This window comes from Salmo salar, chromosome ssa13 (assembly GCF_905237065.1).
Source record: "Salmo salar chromosome ssa13, Ssal_v3.1, whole genome shotgun sequence".
Taxonomy (NCBI): domain Eukaryota; kingdom Metazoa; phylum Chordata; class Actinopteri; order Salmoniformes; family Salmonidae; genus Salmo; species Salmo salar.
Window position 1 is genome coordinate 103,961,715 of NC_059454.1, and position 26,311 is coordinate 103,988,025.

A 26,311-nucleotide genomic window follows, 5' to 3' on the forward strand; every position below is an offset into this window, starting at 1 on the left:
TCACAGGGGTTAATGCTGGCTGGACCACTCTCACTCACAGGGGTTAATGCTGGCTGGACCACTCTCACTCACAGGGGTTAATGCTGGCTGGACCACTCTCACTCACAGGGGTTAATGCTGGCTGGACCACTCTCACTCACAGGGGTTAATGCTGGCTGGACCACTCTCACTCACAGGGGTTAATGCTGGCTGGACCACTCTCACTCACAGGGGTTAATGCTGGCTGGACCACTCTCACTCACAGGGGTTAATGCTGGCTGGACCACTCTCACTCACAGGGGTTACTTCTTATTGTTTTACTGTAGTTCTGTCTCTTTTTTCTTCCTGCATGGCTCCTTTTCCATATCCTGGAGTGGAAAGCCATCACATTAATAGCAGTCTCCTGGCTCTATGTTAATTCATGGAATGAATGCCAAAGCTTTAATACTAGGAATGAACCAAGACTGATGCATATTCAACATTATGATGCAGTCAGGGCCGTGGCCAGGCGGTTCAATCAAACACACTGTCACACAACTTAATACTACTGCACGGCATGCTGGGAGCTGGGCTTGGCCCCATGACAAGATCTGGGAGGGGGAGAGACCGTACTGTTTCTAGAGACAGAAGGCAGAAGCTAGAAGTGCAGAAAATGTTGCGAGACAAGACTGTAGCAACTCCAGCAAAAGCAGTGAGAAAGAAAATGAAGTAATAAGGGAGGATATGAAGAGAGAAGCAGAAAAGACTGGGTCAGGCGTTAGAGAAGCAGAAAAGACTGGGTCAGGCGTTAGAGAAGCAGAAAAGACTGGGTCAGGCGTTAGAGAAGCAGAAAAGACTGGGTCAGGCGTTAGAGAAGCAGAAAAGACTGGGTCAGGCGTTAGAGAAGCAGAAAAGACTGGGTCAGGCGTTAGAGAAGCAGAAAAGACTGGGTCAGGCGTTAGAGAAGCAGAAAAGACTGGGTCAGGCGTTAGAGAAGCAGAAAAGACTGGGTCAGGCGTTAGAGAAGCAGAAAAGACTGGGTCAGGCGTCAGAGAAGCAGAAAAGACTGGGTCAGGCGTCAGATAAGCAGAAAAGACTGGGTCAGGCGTCAGAGAAGCAGAAAAGACTGGGTCAGGCGTTAGAGAAGCAGAAAAGACTGGGTCAGGCGTCAGATAAGCAGAAAAGACTGGGTCAGGCGTCAGAGAAGCAGAAAAGACTGGGTCAGGCGTCAGAAGCAGAAAAGACTGGGTCAGGCGTCAGAGAAGCAGAAAAGACTGGGTCAGGCGTCAGAGGAGCAGAAAAGACTGGGTCAGGCGTCAGAGAAGCAGAAAAGACTGGGTCAGGCGTCAGAGGAGCAGAAAAGACTGGGTCAGGCGTCAGAGAAGCAGAAAAGACTGGGTCAGGCGTTAGAGAAGCAGAAAAGACTGGGTCAGGCGTTAGAGAAGCAGAAAAGACTGGGTCAGGCGTTAGAGAAGCAGAAAAGACTGGGTCAGGCGTTAGAGAAGCAGAAAAGACTGGGTCAGGCGTTAGAGAAGCAGAAAAGACTGGGTCAGGCGTTAGAGAAGCAGAAAAGACTGGGTCAGGCGTTAGAGAAGCAGAAAAGACTGGGTCAGGCGTTAGAGAAGCAGAAAAGACTGGGTCAGGCGTTAGAGAAGCAGAAAAGACTGGGTCAGGCGTCAGATTAGCAGAAAAGACTGGGTCAGGCGTTAGAGGAGCAGAAAAGACTGGGTCAGGCGTTAGAGGAGCAGAAAAGACTGGGTCAGGCGTTAGAGGAGCAGAAAAGACTGGGTCAGGCGTTAGAGAAGCAGAAAAGACTGGGTCAGGCGTTAGAGAAGCAGAAAAGACTGGGTCAGGCGTTAGAGAAGCAGAAAAGACTGGGTCAGGCGTCAGAGAAGCAGAAAAGACTGGGTCAGGCGTCAGAGAAGCAGAAAAGACTGGGTCAGGCGTTAGAGAAGCAGAAAAGACTGGGTCAGGCGTTAGAGAAGCAGAAAAGACTGGGTCAGGCGTTAGAGAAGCAGAAAAGACTGGGTCAGGCGTTAGAGAAGCAGAAAAGACTGGGTCAGGCGTTAGAGAAGCAGAAAAGACTGGGTCAGGCGTTAGAGAAGCAGAAAAGACTGGGTCAGGCGTTAGAGAAGCAGAAAAGACTGGGTCAGGCGTTAGAGAAGCAGAAAAGACTGGGTCAGGCGTTAGAGAAGCAGAAAAGACTGGGTCAGGCGTTAGAGAAGCAGAAAAGACTGGGTCAGGCGTTAGAGAAGCAGAAAAGACTGGGTCAGGCATTAGAGAAGCAGAAAAGACTGGGTCAGGCGTTAGAGAAGCAGAAAAGACTGGGTCAGGCGTTTGAGGAGTGTTGGGGCAGTGGAGGCCTGAAGATGTCTGTGTATGTGTGTAAGGGTTGGACTCAATTCCAATCCAAGGCAGTCAATTCTGGAAGTAAACAAAAATGAAAGTCATTTATTTTCAATAACTTCTCAATAAACTGAAAAGTAGAAGCTATTTATAAAAAGATAATTATACATTTCTGAATATTAAATTCAAATCACTTCCTGAATTGACTGCCTTCAATTGGTATTGAGCCCAACCCTGGTGTGTGTGTGTGTGTGTGTGTGTGTGTGTGTGTGTGTGTGTGTGTGTGTGTGTGTGTGTGTGTGTGTGTGTGTGTGTGTGTAACGATTGGTTGGGGCAATGGAGCCCACCCCTTGGCTGAACCTCCCGTCACTCCCAGCTCTGTGATACTGTGCTGCTCTCTGTCTGCCCTCGCTGTGTCTGCCCTCGCCCTCGCTGTGTCTGCCCTCGCCCTCTCTGTGTCAGCTCTCTCTCTGTGTCAGCCCTCTGTGTCTGCCCTCTCTCTGTGTCTGCCCTCTCTCTCGCTGTGTCTGCCCTCTCTCTCGCTGTGTCTGCCCTCTCTCTCGCTGTGTCTGCCCTCTCTCTCGCTGTGTCTGCCCTCGCCCTCGCTGTGTCTGCCCTCGCCCTCGCTGTGTCTGCCCTCGCCCTCGCTGTGTCTGCCCTCGCCCTCGCTGTGTCTGCCCTCGCCCTCGCTGTGTCTGCCCTCGCCCTCGCTGTGTCTGCCCTCTCTCTCGCTGTGTCTGCCCTCTCTCTCGCTGTGTCTGCCCTCTCTCTGTGTCTGCCCTCTCTCTGTGTCTGCCCTCTCTCTGTGTCTGCCCTCTCTCTGTGTCTGCCCTCTCTCTGTGTCTGCCCTCTCTCTGTGTCTGCCCTCTCTCTGTGTCTGCCCTCTCTGTGTCAGCTCTCTGGTTGGGACTGGAGAGTCCTGCTCTGAGAGCCTCAGCACCGCAGAAAGTATCATTCCAGTTAACACCCTAAGGTCGATGCCTGCGCCCCAGCGGAAATCTAATTAGCATAATAAAAACATCCCCATAAAAACCTGTCAGTTTAAGCTAGAGAACAGTTGTTTTTTTACATTGGATGTGTCTCAATCCACCACATCCCCCCGATGTAACACTCTGCATCTGTGGTGAACGGTGACAGAGCGGTGTTCGTCAGACCATGAGACATCCCGAAAAAAATTCGGTAATTCTCACAAAATCGCCTGTAGCGTCCAAACAGTTCAGCCAACAAATGATTATGACCCGTGCTTTGTTAAAGGTGGTGGAAAACGCTGTCTAGCACCTCCAGAATCTCCCAGAAATGTTAAAGGTGGTGGAAAACGCTGTCTAGCACCTCCAGAATCTCCCAGAAATGTTAAAGGTGGTGGAAAACGCCGTCTCTAGCACCTCCAGAATCTCCCAGAAATGTTAAAGGTGGTGGAAAACGTTGTCTAGCACCTCCAGAATCTCCCAGAAATGTTAAAGGTGATGGAAAACGCTGTCTCTCTAGCACCTCCAGAATCTCCCAGAAATGTTAAAGGTGGTGGAAAACGCTGTCTAGCACCTCCAGAATCTCCCAGAAATGTTAAAGGTGGTGGAAAACGCTGTCTCTAGCACCTCCAGAATCTCCCAGAAATGTTAAAGGTGGTGGAAAACGCTGTCTAGCACCTCCAGAATCTCCCAGAAATGTTAAAGGTGGTGGAAAACGCTGTCTAGCACCTCCAGAATCTCCCAGAAATGTTAAAGGTGGTGGAAAACGCTGTCTAGCACCTCCAGAATCTCCCAGAAATGTTAAAGGTGGTGGAAAACGTTGTCTAGCACCTCCAGAATCTCCCAGAAATGTTAAAGGTGATGGAAAACGCTGTCTCTCTAGCACCTCCAGAATCTCCCAGAAATGTTAAAGGTGGTGGAAAACGCTGTCTAGCACCTCCAGAATCTCCCAGAAATGTTAAAGGTGGTGGAAAACGCTGTCTCTAGCACCTCCAGAATCTCCCAGAAATGTTAAAGGTGGTGGAAAACGCTGTCTAGCACCTCCAGAATCTCCCAGAAATGTTAAAGGTGGTGGAAAACGCTGTCTAGCACCTCCAGAATCTCCCAGAAATGTTAAAGGTGGTGGAAAACGCTGTCTAGCACCTCCAGAATCTCCCAGAAATGTTAAAGGTGATGGAAAACGCTGTCTCTCTAGCACCTCCAGAATCTCCCAGAAATGTTAAAGGTGGTGGAAAACGCTGTCTCTAGCACCTCCAGAATCTCCCAGAAATGTTAAAGGTGGTGGAAAACGCTGTCTCTAGCACCTCCAAAATCTCCCAGAAATGTTAAAGGTGGTGGAAAACGCTGTCTAGCACCTCCAGAATCTCCCAGAAATGTTCAATTGAGTTGAGATCTGCGCACTTTAAACCCCCCATGCTCCTTTGAGACCCCTCTTTCAAAGTCATGAACGCCTCTTCTTCTAGCCACGGTAGACAAGATAATAGGCGACTGGGCATGTTATACATGACCCTAAACATGATAACTTGATCGCCTCACGTAAGTTGGGCTGCAGGAGTGACTCGCCTCACATTTTGCTAATTGTGGTTCTTTGTTAAAAATTAAAAAAAGACATTTTAAAAACACGTGACTGGCATTAAGTGGTTTTGGGAAACTAGTAGCGTTAGGTTATTTTTAATGATGAAACTTAACAGGTGAAATGATGAAAGATACCTGCTTTATATACTACCAGGTTGATCTAATATTAACCTTTATTCTAAATGGATTTGGAAAATCATACCGAGGGTATTTTGAGAAGGTACATACGGTATGCTGCACAACCCCAGTATGTACAACACAGAGCCATAGAACTGCAGTCTTCTTCATCAGTCAATCTTTAAAAAGTAAATCATAGCCATTATGTTCAGCAACAACTAAGTCAAACGACCATGCAGTAGTACAAGACAAACCACAGCAGAAACTGATCCACAGGCAACATTACAATCTAACCACAGCTATATAACCCACAACAAAAAACACACAATCACTGTTTGAAATCAATTACCTAACGCTGCTTTTAAAAAAAGAAGAAAGGATAGAAATAGAAGAGAAGAAAGAGTCAGTAAAATCTCTCTCTCAACGTTCCTCCTTTCACAGTCAGACACCCAAATATTTTCTTTCTCCGTTGTTTCTTAGCAACAGGGGAGAACTTTCCACTGACGTCATGCAGCGGGAGACATTTTAAGCAGATTAAACTGCGATTAAACTCATTTAATTGAGTGAAGGAACGTTGAACGCTGCTGTGAGAGAGAACTCAGAGAGGCTCATGTCGACAGTCACGTGTGATTGGGGATGACAGCATTTGCATCCAAAATTGCACCCTATTCCCCATATAGTGCAATACTAAAAACCTTTGAGACGCAGACAATTAGACTCAGACACACAGACCAGAGACGAGAAGACTTTTCTGCCTGTTCTGTCTATGTGTGAGAGAGTCTTGGACCAGGAGCATTCCTGCTTTGACGTTGCTTTGGCTGGAGAGAAGAGTTAAGGGTTCTGGGCTGACAGTGTTTCATCAGCGTGGCAACAACGTTCCAGGAGGGGAGTGTGTGTGTGTGTGTGTGTGTGTGTGTGTGCGTGCTTACCGTCGGTCGTTCCTCCTGCGTCGGAAGAGCTTTTTGGTGTGAGCGATCTCTGCTTCATTAGGCAGGGGCGGGAAACCCTGCAGAGACAGAGAGAGAACTAGCAAACACTTATCTAAAGCAAGTCACAGTACGCGAACAGAGTGTGTAGTCTACAGGCACAACTTCATCCATTAAACAGTGGTACAGTATGGTTGTTGTCAGTCAAGACTGGTCCGTCTGTCTGGTGTTGCCTTGGTTACAGATGCGGAACTACAAGTGTGAGGAGTAGGATGGCTGAGGAAGGGTGTATGTGTAAAAGTGTTGATAAGGTGTGTGCATAGCGTGTGTGTACATCTGAGTAATATGTGGATAAAATGGTATTTTAATATATAATATATAATGTATTTTAATATATAATGTATTTTAATATATAATATATCATATAAAATGGCATTTTAATATATAATATATTTTAATATTTATGTGGTGGGTTGGTTGCCTGGCAACCCATCTACATTGCTCATGCCAACTGACGTTTCTTCTCTACGTTGAGTCTGGATTTGCTTTCCTCCCCGACGATTTCTAGAATGCGAACACATTCTAACCGCTCTGATTTGTCCCAGAAACCAATGGGTTGGGCCTACATGGTTCTGCTCTATCCTGGCTGGCCTACATGAAATTGTCAACTCTGATTGGTTAGATTTGATCCAATCGCTGATAAAACATGTATATTCTTTTTTTTACAGTGTCTTCATTTTAAAGTCACACAGAATACTTATACTGTAGGATGGCAGTTTCAGACTGAATGTATGTAGCGATCGATAGAGCGCCGGAATTAAATTCAAGTTGAGTCGTCAGGCAAGTGAGTTGGCATTTCGGGTGTGAATGACTGTAGAATGTGAGTTTAAACACCTGCAGTGTGACTGTGTGTGACTGTGTGTGTGTGTGACGGAGAAGTCAGTCACTGGCCCGCGGGCAGCGTTTGGTACACTGACACACATTCATGGCGCCTCCCTGCTCCGTTAACAATGTGGGTCGACCGTTAACGTCTCTTAGTACAGACATTTCACACTTTATTCCTACTCCATGTCAGTAGGGATGGGATTTTCTAAACGTGTTATATTGGTATATTGTATCATGAGAAACGTGTTGCAATGTATATAATTCAGCATGTTTAGCTGAGTGTAAAATGTAGGCTTGATGAAGGGAATTGCTTAATGAATTAGTGCTGGGTATGTTCTGATGGGAGGGCCTTCCCCTACAAAAGGAGCCTCTCTCAGTTCAAGGGGGGAACCATTTTGGATTGAGCTGTTGATGGAGCACCATTGTTTTTATCTGTCCCATACCGGATACTTTGGATGGCAGTACTGTTGTTTTTCTTCTGGATTCACTCTGTAAATAAACACCCAGAAGCACATCCGCCATCTTTTTTATTTGATAGAGGTTAGGTTTTTCAGTTTAGCCTTCTGGTCTACTCTACATGACTGTGTGACCACAGGCTCTCTCTGCAGTGTGACTGTGTGTGACCACAGGCTCTCTCTGCAGTGTGACTGTGTGTGACCACAGGCTCTCTCTGCAGTGTGACTGTGTGTGACTACAGGCTCTCTCTGCAGTGTGACTGTGTGTGACTACAGGCTCTCTCTGCAGTGTGACTGTGTGTGACTACAGGCTCTCTCTGCAGTGTGACTGTGTGTGACCACAGGCTCTCTCTGCAGTGTGACTGTGTGTGACTACAGGCTCTCTCTGCAGTGTGACTGTGTGTGACCACAGGCTCTCTCTGCAGTGTGACTGTGTGTGACCACAGGCTCTCTCTGCAGTGTGACTGTGTGTGACTACAGGCTCTCTCTGCAGTGTGACCACAGGCTCTCTCTGCAGTGTGACTGTGTGTGACCACAAGCTCTCTCTGCAGTGTGACTGTGTGTGACCACAGGCTCTCTCTGCAGTGTGACCACAGGCTCTCTCTGCAGTGTGACCACAGGCTCTCTCTGCAGTGTGACCACAGGCTCTCTCTGCAGTGTGACTGTGTCTGACCACAGGCTCTCTCTGCAGTGTGACTGTGTCTGACCACAGGCTCTCTCTGCAGTGTGACTGTGTGTGACCACATGCTCTCTCTGCAGTGTGACTGTGTGTGACCACAGGCTCTCTCTGCAGTGTGACTGTGTGTGACCACAGGCTCTCTCTGCAGTGTGACTGTGTGTGACCACAGGCTCTCTCTGCAGTGTGACTGTGTGTGACTACAGGCTCTCTCTGCAGTGTGACTGTGTGTGACCACAGGCTCTCTCTGCAGTGTGACTGTGTGTGACCACAGGCTCTCTCTGCAGTGTGACTGTGTGTGACTACAGGCTCTCTCTGCAGTGTGACCACAGGCTCTCTCTGCAGTGTGACTGTGTGTGACCACAAGCTCTCTCTGCAGTGTGACTGTGTGTGACCACAGGCTCTCTCTGCAGTGTGACCACAGGCTCTCTCTGCAGTGTGACCACAGGCTCTCTCTGCAGTGTGACCACAGGCTCTCTCTGCAGTGTGACTGTGTCTGACCACAGGCTCTCTCTGCAGTGTGACTGTGTCTGACCACAGGCTCTCTCTGCAGTGTGACTGTGTGTGACCACATGCTCTCTCTGCAGTGTGACTGTGTGTGACCACATGCTCTCTCTGCAGTGTGACTGTGTGTGACCACAGGCTCTCTCTGCAGTGTGACTGTGTGTGACCACAGGCTCTCTCTGCAGTGTGACTGTGTGTGACCACAGGCTCTCTCTGCAGTGTGACTGTGTGTGACCACAGGCTCTCTCTGCATTGTGGTGGTATGGTACCATGTGGCTCCAGCACTGTTATCTTCCCATCAGCAGCGTCTGCACAGGAAAAACTGGAAACCCCAACTCTGGGGCAGGCAGACACCCTCACCTTAATCCCCCACTCTGCTGGGGCAGGCAGACGGCCTCACTTTAATCCCCCACTCTGCTGGGGCAGGCAGACACCCTCACTTTAATCCCCCACTCTGCTGGGGCAGGCAGACACCCTCACTTTAATCCCCCACTCTGCTGGGGCAGGCAGACACCCTCACCTTAATCCCCCACTCTGCTGGGGCAGGCAGACGGCCTCACTTTAATCCCCCACTCTGCTGGGGCAGGCAGACGCCCTCACTTTAATCCCCCACTCTGCTGGGGCAGGCAGACACCCTCACTTTAATCCCCCACTCTGCTGGGGCAGGCAGACGCCCTCACCTTAATCCCCCACTCTGCTGGGGCAGGCAGACACCCTCACCTTAATCCCCCACTCTGCTGGGGCAGGCAGACACCCTCACCTTAATCCCCCACTCTGCTGGGGCAGGCAGACGCCCTCACTTTAATCCCCCACTCTGCTGGGGCAGGCAGACGCCCTCACCTTAATCCCCCACTCTGCTGGGGCAGGCAGACACCCTCACCTTAATCCCCCACTCTGCTGGGGCAGGCAGACACCCTCACTTTAATCCCCCCACTCTGCTGGGGCAGGCAGACACCCTCACTTTAATCCCCCACTCTGCTGGGGCAGGCAGACACCCTCACCTTAATCCCCCACTCTGCTGGGGCAGGCAGACACCCTCACCTTAATCCCCCACTCTGCTGGGGCAGGCAGACACCCTCACCTTAATCCCCCACTCTGCTGGGGCAGGCAGACACCCTCACCTTAATCCCCCACTCTGCTGGGGCAGGCAGACACCCTCACCTTAATCCCCCACTCTGCTGGGGCAGGCAGACACCCTCACTTTAATCCCCCCACTCTGCTGGGGCAGGCAGACACCCTCACCTTAATCCCCCACTCTGCTGGGGCAGGCAGACACCCTCACTTTAATCCCCCACTCTGCTGGGGCAGGCAGACACCCTCACTTTAATCCCCCACTCTGCTGGGGCAGGCAGACGGCCTCACTTTAATCCCCCACTCTGCTGGGGCAGGCAGACACCCTCACTTTAATCCCCCACTCTGCTGGGGCAGGCAGACACCCTCACTTTAATCCCCCACTCTGCTGGGGCAGGCAGACACCCTCACCTTAATCCCCCACTCTGCTGGGGCAGGCAGACACCCTCACTTTAATCCCCCACTCTGCTGGGGCAGGCAGACACCCTCACCTTAATCCCCCACTCTGCTGGGGCAGGCAGACACCCTCACTTTAATCCCCCACTCTGCTGGGGCAGGCAGACACCCTCACTTTAATCCCCCACTCTGCTGGGGCAGGCAGACACCCTCACCTTAATCCCCCACTCTGCTGGGGCAGGCAGACGGCCTCACTTTAATCCCCCACTCTGCTGGGGCAGGCAGACACCCTCACTTTAATCCCCCACTCTGCTGGGGCAGGCAGACACCCTCACTTTAATCCCCCACTCTGCTGGGGCAGGCAGACACCCTCACTTTAATCCCCCACTCTGCTGGGGCAGGCAGACACCCTCAGCCCCACACTTTATTTGCACTTCAGTCAACAGGCGTGCCGCAGAGCCAGAACCATGTCAGAGCCAGATGAGCCAGCCAGGGTAGAGCAGAACCATGTCAGAGCCAGCCAGGGTAGAGCAGAACCATGTCAGAGCCAGCCAGGGTAGAGCAGAACCATGTCAGAGCCAGAGGAGCCAGCCAGGGTAGAGCAGAACCATGTCAGAGCCAGCCAGGGTAGAGCAGAACCATGTCAGAGCCAGCCAGGGTAGAGCAGAACCATGTCAGAGCCAGAGGAGCCAGCCAGGGTAGAGCAGAACCATGTCAGAGCCAGAGGAGCCAGCCAGGGTAGAGCAGAACCATGTCAGAGCCAGCCAGGGTAGAGCAGAACCATGTCAGAGCCAGCCAGGGTAGAGCAGAACCATGTCAGAGCCAGCCAGGGTAGAGCAGAACCATAACAGAGCCAGAGGAGCCAGCCAGGGTAGAGCAGAACCATGTCAGAACCAGAGGAGCCAGCCAGGGTAGAGCAGAACCATGTCAGAGCCAGAGGAGCCAGCCAGGGTAGAGCAGAACCATGTCAGAGCCAGCCAGGGTAGAGCAGAACCATGTCAGAGCCAGCCAGGGTAGAGCAGAACCATATAAACATACCCAATACTCGTAGGCTTTACAGTCACACAAGGGTGATGCTGATGCTTGTCACCAGTAACACAATTCAATACAAAACATGTAATATTGAGTTTCAACCCCTTTTGCCCTCAGAACAGCCTGAATTCGTTGGGGCATGGACGCTGGTCGAAAGCGTTCCACAGGGATGCTGTCCCCATGTTGACTCCAAGTTGGCTGGATGTCCTTTGGGTGGTGGACCATTCTTGATACACACAGGAAACTGTTTGAGTGTGAAAAACCCAGCAGCGTTGCATTTCTTGACCCAAACTGTTGCGCCTGGTACCTACTACCATACCCTGTTCAAAGGAACTTAAATATTTTGTCTTGCCCATTCACCCTCTGAATGGTACAGATACACAATCCATGTCTCAACCTGTCTCATCCCCTTCATCTACACTTCATATTAATTAATAACATCATTCAAATCCTATTACTGTTTGCTTTAGCCTGCCTGGAGTGCCAGATGAGCAGGGTTTGCACTTTTGAGATTATTAGTTTCATTGCTCAATCAAGCACAGCTAAAGTGTTTGAAATGACTTCTAATAGTATTTGAACCCAGGTCAGTTCAGATCCATTCAGAAAGAAGTGGAACTTTCCAGTCTGGGCTCAGAGGTCTGGAAAGTTCCATTTCTTTCTGAATGATCTGGATCTGAATTGAACAGACTTGGGTTCCTTCCCTCTCAGAGTCCCCTAGGCCAGCAGAGAGAGAGAGAGAGAGAGAGAGAGAGAGAGAGAGAGAGAGTTGGACAGAGCAACACAGAAAGACACAGAGTGAGAGAGAGAGAGTGTGTATTGTGTGTGTATTGTGTATATTGTGTATGAAGCCACCCAGCCCCCAGACACACGGGGATTATACTTGGCGTAACAGAGACACACAGAGCACTGAGCCATTCACCTGCACTGAAACACCTTCATCACACTACTTAAAGTTACACATTTAAAAACACAGTCTGTCTGAGAGGTTTGAACTAATAAAGTGGAACTGACAGCGTTTTAATTACTTCGCAGATATGAAACAATCATAATATCAGTCAAAAATATCAAATTCCCAGTTTATGTTCCAAAATTCAAAAGGCACTCGCACATCTGAGCAATCTTATTGCAGGTGCATGGCAACAGTTGAAACAGGATGAAGGAAAAAGGAAACCGCACACTGCTCTTGATAGTATCACTGATATTTATTAAGCTTTACGTCTCGGCCTCAAGGCCTTCGTCAGAGCTTTACGTCTCGGCCTCAAGGCCTTCGTCAGAGCTTTACGTCTCTGCCTCAAGGCCTTCGTCAGAGCTTTACGTCTCGGCCTCAAGGCCTTCGTCAGAGCTTTACGCATCGGCCTCAAGGCCTTCGTCAGAGCTTTACGTATCGGCCTCAAGGCCTTCGTCAGAGCTTTACGTATCGGCCTCAAGGCCTTCGTCAGAGCTTTACGTCTCGGCCTCAAGGCCTTCGTCAGAGCTTTACGCATCGGCCTCAAGGCCTTCCTCAGAGCTTTACGTCTCGGCCTCAAGGCCTTCGTCAGAGCTTTACGTATCGGCCTCAAGGCCTTCCTCAGAGCTTTACGTCTCGGCCTCAAGGCCTTCGTCAGAGCTTTACGTCTCGGCCTCAAGGCCTTCGTCAGAGCTTTACGTATCGGCCTCAAGGCCTTCGTCAGAGCTTTACGTCTCGGCCTCAGGGCCTTCGTCAGAGCTTTACGTCTCGGCCTCAGGGCCTTCGTCAGAGCTTTACGTCTCGGCCTCAAGGCCTTCGTCAGAGCTTTACGTCTCGGCCTCAAGGCCTTCGTCAGAGCTTTACGTCTCGGCCTCAAGGCCTTCGTCAGAGCTTTTGTGAATTTTCTGAAAACAGCACCTCTATGTAGACCTAGCCCCACCCACATCCGTTCCACGCATGGAAAGGGGTTGGAGGCAAAGGAAAAATAAATAAGTGCTACCAAACATAACAATATGCATTTCACAAACATTACAAAAGTGTATAGACAAGCCGTACCGAACACGTCCATAAAACCACAATGAGGACTTAGCAAGTTTTCATTAATCATTGGGTACATCGTACGGAAAACTTCAGAGTAATCTTAAATAGGCACATAATTCATGTTTCATCATTAAGTCCTTTAGGAAATAATGTCTGGAGGGTGAAAATCCCAAAACATTCTCTTTTACTCAGAGTATTATTAATATCACCTCCCCTGTCTGATATCTTAACTTTCTCTATGCCACAAAATCTAAAAGGTAGAAATGTCATGTTTTAGGTCATTAAAATGTACTGCGACTGGATAATCCCTGTCGTTTCTCCTGATTGAACTTTTATGTTCACTAATTGTCTGTTTGAGAGAACGGGAGGTCTTACCGACATAGCACAGCCCACATAGACATTTAATAATGTAAATAACATGGGTGGTGGAGCACGTAATGATATCATTTATTTGAAACTGTTTTCCTGTGTGTGGGTGGCAGAAATATTCACACTTCATCATGTTGTTGCACTGTGCGCATCCTCTGCATTTATAGCTACCATTTGGTAGAGGGCGTAAAAGAGCCTGGCTGATTTTCTTTTGTGACTGGCAGTTGGCAAGAACCAATTTATCGCATAAATTGCGACCTCTCCTATACACAATAAGTAAATCCGGCCGGTAAAGCTGGGTCAGTTGATAAAATATGCCAGTGTTTCTTGACCACACCTACAGTTTATGTTACAAAAGCAACTTTATAAGAGGTTTTAAAAACAGGTTCTATTTGACTCAGCGTTCCATGACATACACTAAGGCATTGTTGGCAGAATAGATGGATGCAGTTCAATACATGATTAATATAATTCACCAATACATTCTATCAGGTTGTAAATCACAGCTAGAATACCTGGTACATTGTTTGCTGCCTCCACCCATTCGGGATGCACTGTTTCACGCTAAATGACAAATGTTCTCAGCCTTGGTTATGTCAATACAATCAAACGTTCAAGGGAAATGATCACAAGTCAGTCATAACGTGGCTAATAGGCTACTTATCTATTTATGTAGCAACCTAAAAACACATTGAGCCTAACGTTAGCTAGCTAGCTGCTGGGAGGATATCATTGGACGGGTGTCCAACTTCCCCCCCCCATCCCATATGTTTCGGTGGCTACAGCTAGAGACGCAGCTGTGATTTCGTTACCTAGCAACACTTGTCAATCACTTTGCTAGCTAGCTATGTTATCCACAGTTAGCATATCTCTTAGTTGTCAATCAAATCTATTTGGCATTGATCAAATGAGCGGGGCAGGCAGGCAAGATCCCATTCAGTTGTCAAAACGTGTGTTGGGACAAGCGTGCACTGGCAGGCCATACGCTGCAGAAGGACGAGCGTGCACTGGCAGGCCATACGCTGCAGAAGGACGAGCGTGCACTGGCAGGCCATACGCTGCAGAAGGACGAGCGTGCACTGGCAGGCCATACGCTGCAGAAGGACGAGCGTGCACTGGCAGGCCATACGCTGCAGAAGGACAAGCGTGCACTGGCAGGCCATACGCTGCAGAAGGACAAGCGTGCACTGGCAGGCCATACGCTGCAGAAGGACGAGCGTGCACTGGCAGGCCATACGCTGCAGAAGGACAAGCGTGCACTGGCAGGCCATACGCTGCAGAAGGACGAGCGTGCACTGGCAGGCCATACGCTGCAGAAGGACAAGCGTGCACTGGCAGGCCATACGCTGCAGAAGCACAAAAGCGTGCACTGGCAGGCCATACGCTGCAGAAGCACAAAAGCGTGCACTGGCAGGCCATACGCTGCAGAAGGACAAGCGTGCACTGGCAGGCCATACGCTGCAGAAGGACAAGCGTGCACTGGCAGGCCATACGCTGCAGAAGGACAAGCGTGCACTGGCAGGCCATACGCTGCAGAAGGACGAGCGTGCACTGGCAGGCCATACGCTGCAGAAGGACGAGCGTGCACTGGCAGGCCATACGCTGCAGAAGGACGAGCGTGCACTGGCAGGCCATACGCTGCAGAAGGACGAGCGTGCACTGGCAGGCCATACGCTGCAGAAGGACGAGCGTGCACTGGCAGGCCATACGCTGCAGAAGGACGAGCGTGCACTGGCAGGCCATACGCTGCAGAAGGACGAGCGTGCACTGGCAGGCCATACGCTGCAGAAGGACGAGCGTGCACTGGCAGGCCATACGCTGCAGAAGGACGAGCGTGCACTGGCAGGCCATACGCTGCAGAAGGACGAGCGTGCACTGGCAGGCCATACGCTGCAGAAGGACGAGCGTGCACTGGCAGGCCATACGCTGCAGAAGGACGAGCGTGCACTGGCAGGCCATACGCTGCAGAAGGACGAGCGTGCACTGGCAGGCCATACGCTGCAGAAGGACGAGCAGGCTACTGTTCCACATCGTTTATCAGTAACATTTTGACGGCCAACTATTATCTGAAGAAGTGAGAGAGGGTTTATTTACTGTTCCCTCGCTAGATGGTGGCTCATCTCACTCTGGATAACATTAGTTATTCCTGTTGTTGACGTTTATAGGCAACTGAGGGAGAGATTTATTTATTTATTTAACAAGGCAAGTCAGTTAAAAGAACAAATTCTTATTTACAATGACGGCCTACCCCGGACGACGCTGGGCCAATTGTGCACCGCCCTATGGGACTCCCAATCAGGGCCGGATGTGATGCAGCCTGGATAGCCTATCTTCCCGTGGTATTTCCATATTTGCAGAAATGCATTGAGGTGTGTTTTGGTGAATGAGTTTTATGATCTGGTCGTGCTGTTGCTGCTGCCTGTAAACACCTAGTCCATTTCAAAGTGAATGATGGCAGGTCCGTGTAAGTACCTGAATTTGTTACCAATGAAAGTCGCCGGAGGGGGTCTGAAAAGTCACTAAATATTGTTGGCAACACTTCACTGCCCGTGTGGCAAATGGCTTATTTGCATATAAACCTACTGTAGCTCTGATTGGCTATGGTGCACCGTTTATTTTAATTTACTGCCCTGTCTGTTAATTGTCCAAACACACGGCCATTTTCCCACTCTATATTGCTATAGAATTTTCAAATCTCACACACACACACACACACACACACACACACACACACACACACACACACACACACACACACACACACACACACACACACACACACACACACACGTATATGTATATATCATTTAAAAAAAGGCTTCATTCTCCCTGGGGAGTATACGAACAGATTTGAATAAGATTTCATGTTGCTAAAACGCTGTCAGTTCCACTTTCATGTTGCTGGTATTTATTTCAAACTGACGTTTTTTTTCTGTTTTACTAAGTTACTGCTGCTGGGGGGGCGACGGGGTGCTGGGCTCTGATTGGTGGAGTCTGATTGGATACATGTGTGTGTGGAGGAGAGGAGAAGGGAGCTCTGCCCTGGGGACTGAGAGGAGGAGAGAGGAAGAGAGCTCTGCCCTGGGGACTGAGAGGAGGAGAGAGGAAGAGAGCTCTGCCCTGGGGACTGAGAGGAGGAGAGAGGAAGAGAGCTCTGCCCTGGGGACTGAGAGGAGGAGAGAGGAAGAGAGCTCTGCCCTGGGGACTGAGAGGAGGAGAGAGGAAGAGAGCTCTGCCCTGGGGACTGAGAGGAGGAGAGAGGAAGAGAGCTCTGCCCTGGGGACTGAGAGGAGGAGAGAGGAGAGGGGAAGAGAGCTCTGCCCTGGGGACTGAGAAGAGGAGAGAGGAGAGGGGAAGAGAGCTCTGCCCTGGGGACTGAGAGGAGGAGAGAGGAAGAGAGCTCTGCCCTGGGGACTGAGAGGAGGAGAGAGGAGAGGGGAAGAGAGCTCTGCCCTGGGGACTGAGAAGAGGAGAGAGGAGAGAGGAAGAGAGCTCTGCCCTGGGGACTGAGAGGAGGAGAGAGGAGAGGGGAAGAGAGCTCTGCCCTGGGGATTGAGAAGAGGAGAGAGGAGAGGGGAAGAGAGCTCTGCCCTGGGGACTGAGAGGAGGAGAGAGGAAGAGAGCTCTGCCCTGGGGACTGAGAGGAGGAGAGAGGAGAGGGGAAGAGAGCTCTGCCCTGGGGACTGAGAAGAGGAGAGAGGAGAGGGGAAGAGAGCTCTGCCCTGGGGACTGAGAGGAGGAGAGAGGAGAGGGGAAGAGAGCTCTGCCCTGGGGATTGAGAAGAGGAGAGAGGAGAGGGGAAGAGAGCTCTGCCCTGGGGATTGAGAAGAGGAGAGAGGAGAAGAGAGCTCTGCCCTGGGGACTGAGAGGAGGAGAGAGGAGAGGGGAAGAGAGCTCTGCCCTGGGGACTGAGAGGAGGAGAGAGGAGAGGGGAAGAGAGCTCTGCCCTGGGGACTGAGAGGAGGAGAGAGGAGAGGGGAAGAGAGCTCTGCCCTGGGGACTGAGAAGAGGAGAGAGGAGAGGGGAAGAGAGCTCTGCCCTGGGGACTGAGAGGAGTAGAGAGGAAGAGAGCTCTGCCCTGGGGACTGAGAGGAGGAGAGAGGAAGAGAGCTCTGCCCTGGGGACTGAGAAGAGGAGAGAGGAGAGAGGAAGAGAACTCTGCCCTGGGGACTGAGAAGAGGAGAGAGGAGAGGGGAAGAGAGCTCTGCCCTGGGGACTGAGAGGAGGAGAGAGGAGAGAGGAAGAGAGCTCTGCCCTGGGGACTGAGAGGAGGAGAGAGGAGAGGGGAAGAGAGCTCTGCCCTGGGGACTGAGAGGAGGAGAGAGGAGAGGGGAAGAGAGCTCTGCCCTGGGGACTGAGAAGAGGAGAGAGGAGAGGGGAAGAGAGCTCTGCCCTGGGGACTGAGAGGAGGAGAGAGGAGAGGGGAAGAGAGCTCTGCCCTGGGGACTGAGAGGAGGAGAGAGGAGAGGGGAAGAGAGCTCTGCCCTGGGGACTGAGAGGAGGAGAGAGGAGAGGGGAAGAGAGCTCTGCCCTGGGGACTGAGAGGAGGAGAGAGGAAGAGAGCTCTGCCCTGGGGACTGAGAGGAGGAGAGCGGAGAGGGGAAGAGAGCTCTGCCCTGGGGACTGAGAGGAGGAGAGAGGAGAGGGGAAGAGAGCTCTGCCCTGGGGACTGAGAGGAGGAGAGAGGAGAGGGGAAGAGAGCTCTGCCCTGGGGACTGAGAGGAGGAGAGAGGAGAGGGGAAGAGAGCTCTGCCCTGGGGACTGAGAGGAGGAGAGAGGAGAGGGGAAGAGAGCTCTGCCCTGGGGACTGAGAGGAGGAGAGAGGAAGAGAGCTCTGCCCTGGGGACTGAGAGGAGGAGAGAGGAAGAGAGCTCTGCCCTGGGGACTGAGAGGAGGAGAGAGGAGAGGGGAAGAGAGCTCTGCCCTGGGGACTGAGAGGAGGAGAGGGGAAGAAAGCTCTGCCCTGGGGACTGAGAGGAGGAGAGAGGAGAGGGGAAGAGAGCTCTGCCCTGGGGACTGAGAGGAGGAGAGAGGAGAGGGGAAGAGAGCTCTGCCCTGGGCACTGAGAAGAGGAGAGAGGAGAGGGGAAGAGAGCTCTGCCCTGGGGACTGAGAGGAGGAGAGAGGAGAGGGGAAGAGAGCTCTGCCCTGGGGACTGAGAGGAGGAGAGAGGAGAGGGGAAGAGAGCTCTGCCCTGGGGACTGAGAGGAGGAGAGAGGAGAGGGGAAGAGAGCTCTGCCCTGGGGACTGAGAGGAGGAGAGGGGAAGAGAGCTCTGCCCTGGGGACTGAGAGGAGGAGAGGGGAAGAGAGCTCTGCCCTGGGGACTGAGAGGAGGAGAGGGGAAGAGAGCTCTGCCCTGGGGACTGAGAGGAGGAGAGAGGAAGAGAGCTCTGCCCTGGGGACTGAGAGGAGGAGAGAGGAGAGGGGAAGAGAGCTCTGCCCTGGGGACTGAGAGGAGGAGAGAGGAGAGGGGAAGAGAGCTCTGCCCTGGGGACTGAGAGGAGGAGAGAGGAGAGGGGAAGAGAGCTCTGCCCTGGGGACTGAGAGGAGGAGAGAGGAGAGGGGAAGAGAGCTCTGCCCTGGGGACTGAGAGGAGGAGAGAGGAGAGGGGAAGAGAGCTCTGCCCTGGGGACTGAGAGGAGGAGAGAGGAGACGGGAAGATAGCTCCACCATGCTGGGGTGGGCAAGATAAAGGGACACAGAGAGATCATCTTCCTCAGCCAAACTCATGGGTCTACACAGTGGCTGTATGAAGAGACTACCAGACAGCCAACACAACGTGGCCATCCAATCAATATCCCTGATTCCAGGTCAGTTGAAGAGGCATACACCAAGAAATACAGGTGGGCAAGCAGAGGAGATACCAGTGTAGTTTGCTTCAATGGGAAATACACTCTGATTAGTGCCAATAATGTTCATTCCCAATAAGTCTGCTTCATTCAGGATTTAAGTGGTTAACTCCAGAGAATGCTCTGAGCCAGGGGCTCAAAGGAAAGATGGAGGGAGGAGAGGAAAAGAGAGAGGGAGGAGAGGAAAAGAGAGAGGGAGGAGAGGAAAAGAGGGAGGGAGGAGAGGAAAAGAGGGAGGGAGGAGAGGAAAAGAGGGAGGGAGGAGAGGAAAACTGGGAGGGAGGAGAGGAAAAGAGGGAGGAGAGGAAAAGAGGGAGGGAGGAGAGGAAAACTGGGAGGGAGGAGAGGAAAAGAGAGAGGGAGGAGAGGAAAAGAGGGAGGGAGGAGAGGAAAAGAGAGAGGGAGGAGAGGAAAAGAGAGAGGGAGGAGAGGAAAAGAGAGAGGAGAGAAAAAGAGGGAGGGAGGAGAGGAAAAGAGGGAGGGAGGAGAGGAAAAGAGGGAGGGAGGAGAGGAAAAGAGAGAGGGAGGAGAGGAAAAGAGAGAGGGAGGAGAGGAAAAGAGAGAGGGGGGAAAAGAGGGAGGGAGGAGAGAAAAGAGGGAGGGAGGAGAGGAAAAGAGGGAGGGAGGAGAGGAAAAGAGGGAGGGAGGAGAGGAAAAGAGGGAGGGTGGAGAGGAAAAGAGGGAGGGTGGAGAGGAAAAGAGGGAGGGAGGAGAGGAAAAGAGGGAGGGAGGAGAGGAAAAGAGGGAGGGAGGAGAGGAAAAGAGGGAGGGTGGAGAGGAAAAGAGGGAGGGAGGAGAGGAAAAGAGGGAGGGAGGAGAGGAAAAGAGGGAGGGAGGAGAGGAAAAGAGGGAGGGTGGAGAGGAAAAGAGGGAGGGTGGAGAGGAAAAGAGGGAGAGAGGAGAGGAAAAGAGGGAGGGAGGAGAGGAAAAGAGGGAGGGTGGAGAGGAAAAGAGGGAGAACGAGGGGTAGAGCTGCATGTTTAGCTACTGTTGTTTTCCTGTAGGATATCATTAGCTGTAATCCAGCTTCCAGATGGTTACCAGGTAGGTGACTGTCTCAACTCCAGTATACTTAGTCATCAAAGCTAGAGGGGGAAAACATCAATATTTAGAGAAACATTAGCGAGGGAGATTTGGGGTTTGCATGAAAATCTGTTGTGACTCTTTCCATCATAACTTAAGAGTTTTAAGAAATAGGGGGAAAAAACGTTTCAATATTCAAACAAGAGTTTTGTTTATATATAGATGTTATCCCCTTGAGCAGCTTTCAGACTTTCAGACAGATGGCATTTTTTGCTGGAATAGCATTCTTCAAAACCTGTCATCGGTGCAGATTAAAATAAATAAATAAACATTTGATGAGAAACGTAAGGTTTCTCTCCAGCCTCATTCAGACCAGACTTGATAGGAAAATAGTAGCATAAAGCCTATAGGAAAATGGTAACATGCAGTGCTGTGAAAAGTATTTTCCCCCTTTCAGATTTTCTCAATTTTTGATACATAATGTTATCAGATGTTCAACCAAAACCTAATATTAGATAAAGAACCTGATATTAGATGAAGAACCTGATATTAGATAAAGGGAACCTGATATTAGATAAAGAACCTGATATTAGATAAAGGACCTGATATTAGATAAAGAACCTGATATTAGATAAAGAACCTGATATTAGATAAAGAACCTGATATTAGACAAAGAACCTGATATTAGATAAAGGACCTGATATTAGATAAAGAACCTGATATTAGATAAAGAACCTGATATTACAAGAACCTGATATTAGATAAAGAACCTGATATTAGACAAAGAACCTGATATTAGACAAAGAACCTGATATTAGACAAAGAACCTGATATTAGACAAAGAACCTGATATTAGATAATGAACCTGATATTAGATAAAGAACCTGATATTAGATAAAGAACCTGATATTAGATAAAGAACCTGATATTAGATAAAGAACCTGATATTAGATAAAGAACCTGATATTAGATAAAGAACCTGATATTAGATAAATAACCTGATATTAGATAAAGGACCTGATATTAGATAAAGGACCTGATATTAGATAAAGGACCTGATATTAGATAAAGGACCTGATATTAGATAAAGAACCTGATATTAGACAAAGAACCTGATATTAGACAAAGAACCTGATATTAGACAAAGAACCTGATATTAGATAAAGAACCTGATATTAGATAAAGAACCTGATATTAGATAAAGAACCTGATATTAGATAAAGAACCTGATATTAGATAAAGAACCTGATATTAGATAAAGAACCTGATATTAGATAAAGAACCTGATATTAGATAAAGAACCTGACATTAGATAAAGAACCTGATATTAGATAAATAACCTAATATTAGATAAAGAACCTGATATTACAAGAACCTGATATTAGATAAAGGGAACCTGATATTAGATAAAGAACCTAATATTAGATAAAGAACCTGATATTACAAGAACCTGATATTAGATAAAGGGAACCTGATATTAGATAAAGAACCTAATATTAGATAAAGAACCTGATATTACAAGAACCTGATATTAGATAAAGGACCTGATATTAGATAAAGGACCTGATATTACAAGAACCTGATATTAGATAAAGAACCTGATATTAGATAAATAACCTGATATTAGATAAATGAACCTGATATTAGATAAATAACCTGATATTAGATAAATAACCTGATATTAGATAAATAACCTAATATTAGATAATGAACCTAATATTAGATAATGAACCTGATATTAGATAAATAACCTGATATTAGATAAAGAACCTGATATTAGATAAAGAACCTGATATTACAAGAACCTGATATTACAAGAACCTGATATTACAAGAACCTGATATTACAAGAACCTGATATTACAAGAACCTGATATTAGATAAAGAACCTGATATTAGATAAAGAACCTGATATTAGATAAAGAACCTGATATTAGATAAAGAACCTGATATTAGATAAAGAACCTGATATTAGATAAAGAACCTGATATTAGATAAAGAACCTGATATTAGACAAAGAACCTGATATTAGATAAAGAACCTGATATTAGATAAAGAACCTGATATTAGATAAAGAACCTGATATTAGATAAAGAACCTGATATTAGATAAAGAACCTGATATTAGATAAAGGACCTGATATTACAAGAACCTGATATTAGATAAAGAACCTGATATTAGATAAAGAACCTGATATTACAAGAACCTGATATTAGATAAAGAACCTGATATTAGATAAAGAACCTGATATTAGATAAAGAACCTGATATTAGATAAATAACCTGATATTAGATAAAGAACCTGATATTAGATAAAGAACCTGATATTACAAGAACCTGATACTAGATAAAGAACCTGATATTAGATAAAGAACCTGATATTAGATAAAGAACCTGATATTAGATAAAGAACCTGATATTAGATAAAGAACCTGATATTAGATAAAGAACCTGATATTAGATAAAGGACCTGATATTAGATAAAGGACCTGATATTAGATAAAGAACCTGATATTAGATAAAGAACCTGATATTAGATAAAGGACCTGATATTAGATAAAGAACCTGATATTACATAAAGGACCTGATATTAGATAAAGAACCTGATATTAGATAAAGAACCTGATATTAGATAAAGGACCTGATATTAGATAAAGAACCTGATATTAGATAAAGAACCTGATATTAGATAAAGAACCTGATATTAGATAAAGAACCTGATATTACATAAATAACCTGATATTAGATAAATAACCTAATATTAGATAAAGGACCTGATATTACATAAATAACCTGATATTAGATAAAGGAAACAAGTACTTACTTTATTTAATAAACAAAGTTATGCAACAACCAATTCCCCTGTGTGAAAAAGTAATTGCCCACTTTACAGTCAATAACTGGTTGTGCCACCTTTAGCTGCAACGACTCCAACCAAACGCTTCCTGTAGTTGTTGGTCAGTCTCACGTCACTGTAAAGGGATTTTGTCCCACTCTTCCATGCAGAACTGCTCAGGTAGCCGACAGACAGGGTATGTCCCACTCTTCCATGCAGACCTGCTCAGGTAGCCGACAGACAGGGTATGTCCCACTCTTCCATGCAGACCTGCTCAGGTAGCCGACAGACAGGGTATGTCCCACTCTTCCATGCAGACCTGCTCAGGTAGCCGACAGACAGGGTATGTCCCACTCTTCCATGCAGACCTGCTCAGGTAGCTGACAGACAGGGTATGTCCCACTCTTCCATGCAGACCTGCTCAGGTAGCCGACAGACAGGGTATAGCTGATAAAATCAGTTGAGGATAAAGTTCGGAATGACACAATGTCATGTGTAAAACATATAAAGACCTGCGTCTTTAGTGAACACTATCTACCCAGCGACTTGATAAGAAACACTGTAGTTCGTCTCTCTCATAGTATAACCTTGTGTTACGTGAGCAGAGGAGCAAAGCCAGAGACCCAGGCTGCAGACTCAGGCTGCAGACTCAGGCTGCAGACTCAGGCTGCAGACTGTGAGGGGAGGACCAGACAAACAGGTAGAAAGGGACAGACTGACCACAGAGTCAGGAAACCCGTTTAACGAAACATTGGAAAGATGACACTCTACACAGGGCAATGTCCCCAATCACTTCTTTTATATTTTTTAGACCAGAGGAAAAGGTGTCTCCTACTGGCCCTCCAACACCACTTCCAGCAGCATCTGGTCTCCCATCCAGGCACCGATCAAGACCAACCCTGCTTTGCTTCAGAAGCAACCCAGCAGTGGGATACAGCGTGGTATGCTGCTGGTGTTTGGATAGGGACAGAGCATGTCATGCACACATGACAAAATAATTCTGAATTCCTACAATAGCCAATCCCCCATCAGAAATACCAGGCAGAAAACCCCTGAAAGTCAGACCTCCCCATACTGGGTTGAGCTGAGAGGGACAAGCGTCACAATACGTGTTCTGTTCCTGTCACGTCTCTACTCTCTGCACATGATCGTGATGCTCCATGGCCAGGTTACAATGTGGAGGCGGAGAGGAATTCCAATCCCGACTACCTCTAACCTCACTGTGTAATGATCCTGCTAGATTAACTTCATCGGGGTAGGGGGCAGTATTTTGACGTCCGGATGAAAAGCGTGCCCGTAGTAAACTGCCTTCTACTCAGGCCCAGAAGGTAGGATATGCATATTATTAGTAGATTTGGATAGAAAACACTCTGAAGTTTCTAAAACTGTTTGAATGATGTCTGTGAGTATAACAGAACTCATATGGCAGGCAAAAACCAGAGAAGAAATCCAACCAGGAAGTGTGGAAATCTGAGGTTTGTAGTTTTTCAAGTGATTGCCTATCTAATACACAGTGTCAATGGGGTCATTTTGCACTTCCTAAGGCTTCCACTAGATGTCAACAGTCTTTAGAACATTGTTTCATGCTTCTACTGTGAATGGGAAGAGAATAAGAGCATATGGAGTCAGATGACTGAGAAAATGACATGAGCTCAATCTCGCGCATTCCCGTAAGAGTTAGGTGTGTTCCTTTTCATTTCTGAAGACAAAGGAATCGTCCGGTTGGAATATTATGGAAGATTTATAATAAAAACATCCTAAAGATTGATTCTATACATTGTTTGACATGTTTCTACGAACTGTAATATAACTTTTTGACTTTGTCTGAACTAACTGCGCGAGCACAGTGCATTTGGATTACTCCACTGAACGCGTGAACAAAATGGAGGTATTTGGACATAAAGATGAACTTTATCGAACAAAACAAACATTTATTCTGGAACTGGGATTCCTGGGAGTGCATTCCGATGAAGATCATCAAAGGTAAGTGAATATTTATAATGTTATTTGTGACTTCTGTTGACTCCAAAATGGCGGCTATCTGTATGGCTTCTTTTGGTGTCTGAGCGCTGTACTTAGATTATTGCAAAGTTTGCTTTCGCCGTAAAGCTTTTTTGTAATCTGACACAGTGGTTGCATTAAGGAGAAATGTATCTATAATTCTTTGAATAATAGTTGTATATTTTATCAACGTTTATGATGAGTATTTCTGTAAATTGATGTGCTCATTCACCGGGGGTTTTGGAAGGCAAAACATTTCTGAACATTACACGCCAATGTAAAATGGGGTTTTTGGATATAAATATGAACTTTATTGAGCAAAACATACATGTATTCTGTAACATGAAGTCCTATGAGTGCCATCTGATGAAGATCATCAAAGGTTAGTGATTAATTTTAGCTGTATTTCTGGGTTTTGTGACGCCTCTCCTTGCTGGGAAAATGGCTGTGTGGTTTTTCATGTCTAGGCACTGTCCTAACATAATCTAATGTTATGCTTTCGCCGTAAAGCCTTTTTGAAATTGGACAGTGCGGTTGGATTAACAAGAAGTGTATCTTTAAAATGGGATATAATAGTTGTTGTATGTTTGAGAAATTTGAATTATGAGATTTTTGTTGTTTTTGTTGTTTTGAATTTGGCGCCCTGCTATTTCACTGGCTGTTGGCGAGTGTATCCCGCAGGTGGGACGCTAGCGTCAGCTTCATTCACAAAGCCCAAAACTCCCTTGTTCCCTCTCTGCTTATTGATGCTTATTAAATCTCTCTCCAAAAGCAATAACTTAAGAAGAGAAACAAAAAACTCTCAATGTAGGGCTATACGAAGTCCCTTTTTCTGTCTGCCGCCTCGTCAGCTCACGGTGAAAAATGTGATAGAGATGCCATTCTCTCTTGGCAGGAATGGAAAGAGTTGATTTCTTTTTATTATTTGGTTTCTTTAGCCTCTCTGGGCTAGGCGGGACGAATTCGTCCCACCTACGTAATAGCCACTTGAAGCCTGTGGCGCGATTTTCAAAACCTTAAAAATCCTATTACTTCAATTTCTCAAACATATGACTATTTTACAGCTATTTAAAGACAAGACTCTCGTTAATCTAACCACACTGTCCGATTTCAAAAAGGCTTTACAACGAAAGCAAAACATTAGATTATGTCAGCAGAGTACCAAGCCAGAAATAATCAGACACCCATTTTTCAAGCTAGCATATAATGTCACAAAAACCCAGAAGACAGCTAAATGCAGCACTAACCTTTGATGATCTTCATCAGATGACAACCCTAGGACATTATGTTATACAATACATGCATGTTTTGTTCAATCAAGTTCATATTTATATCAAAAACC

The 26,311-nt window shown here is 47.8% G+C and overlaps 1 protein-coding gene across 1 annotated transcript in view; it reads right to left on the reverse strand.

The window, feature by feature from the left end:
- Positions 1 to 26,311, reverse strand: part of ctif (CBP80/20-dependent translation initiation factor) — a 179,628-nt gene that overhangs the window by 73,198 nt on the left and 80,119 nt on the right. Inside the window, exon 8 of the mRNA XM_045692788.1 lies at positions 5,891 to 5,967. Within this exon, the coding sequence (XP_045548744.1) occupies positions 5,891 to 5,967 (77 nt within the window). The remainder of the gene's footprint in view (positions 1 to 5,890; positions 5,968 to 26,311) is intronic.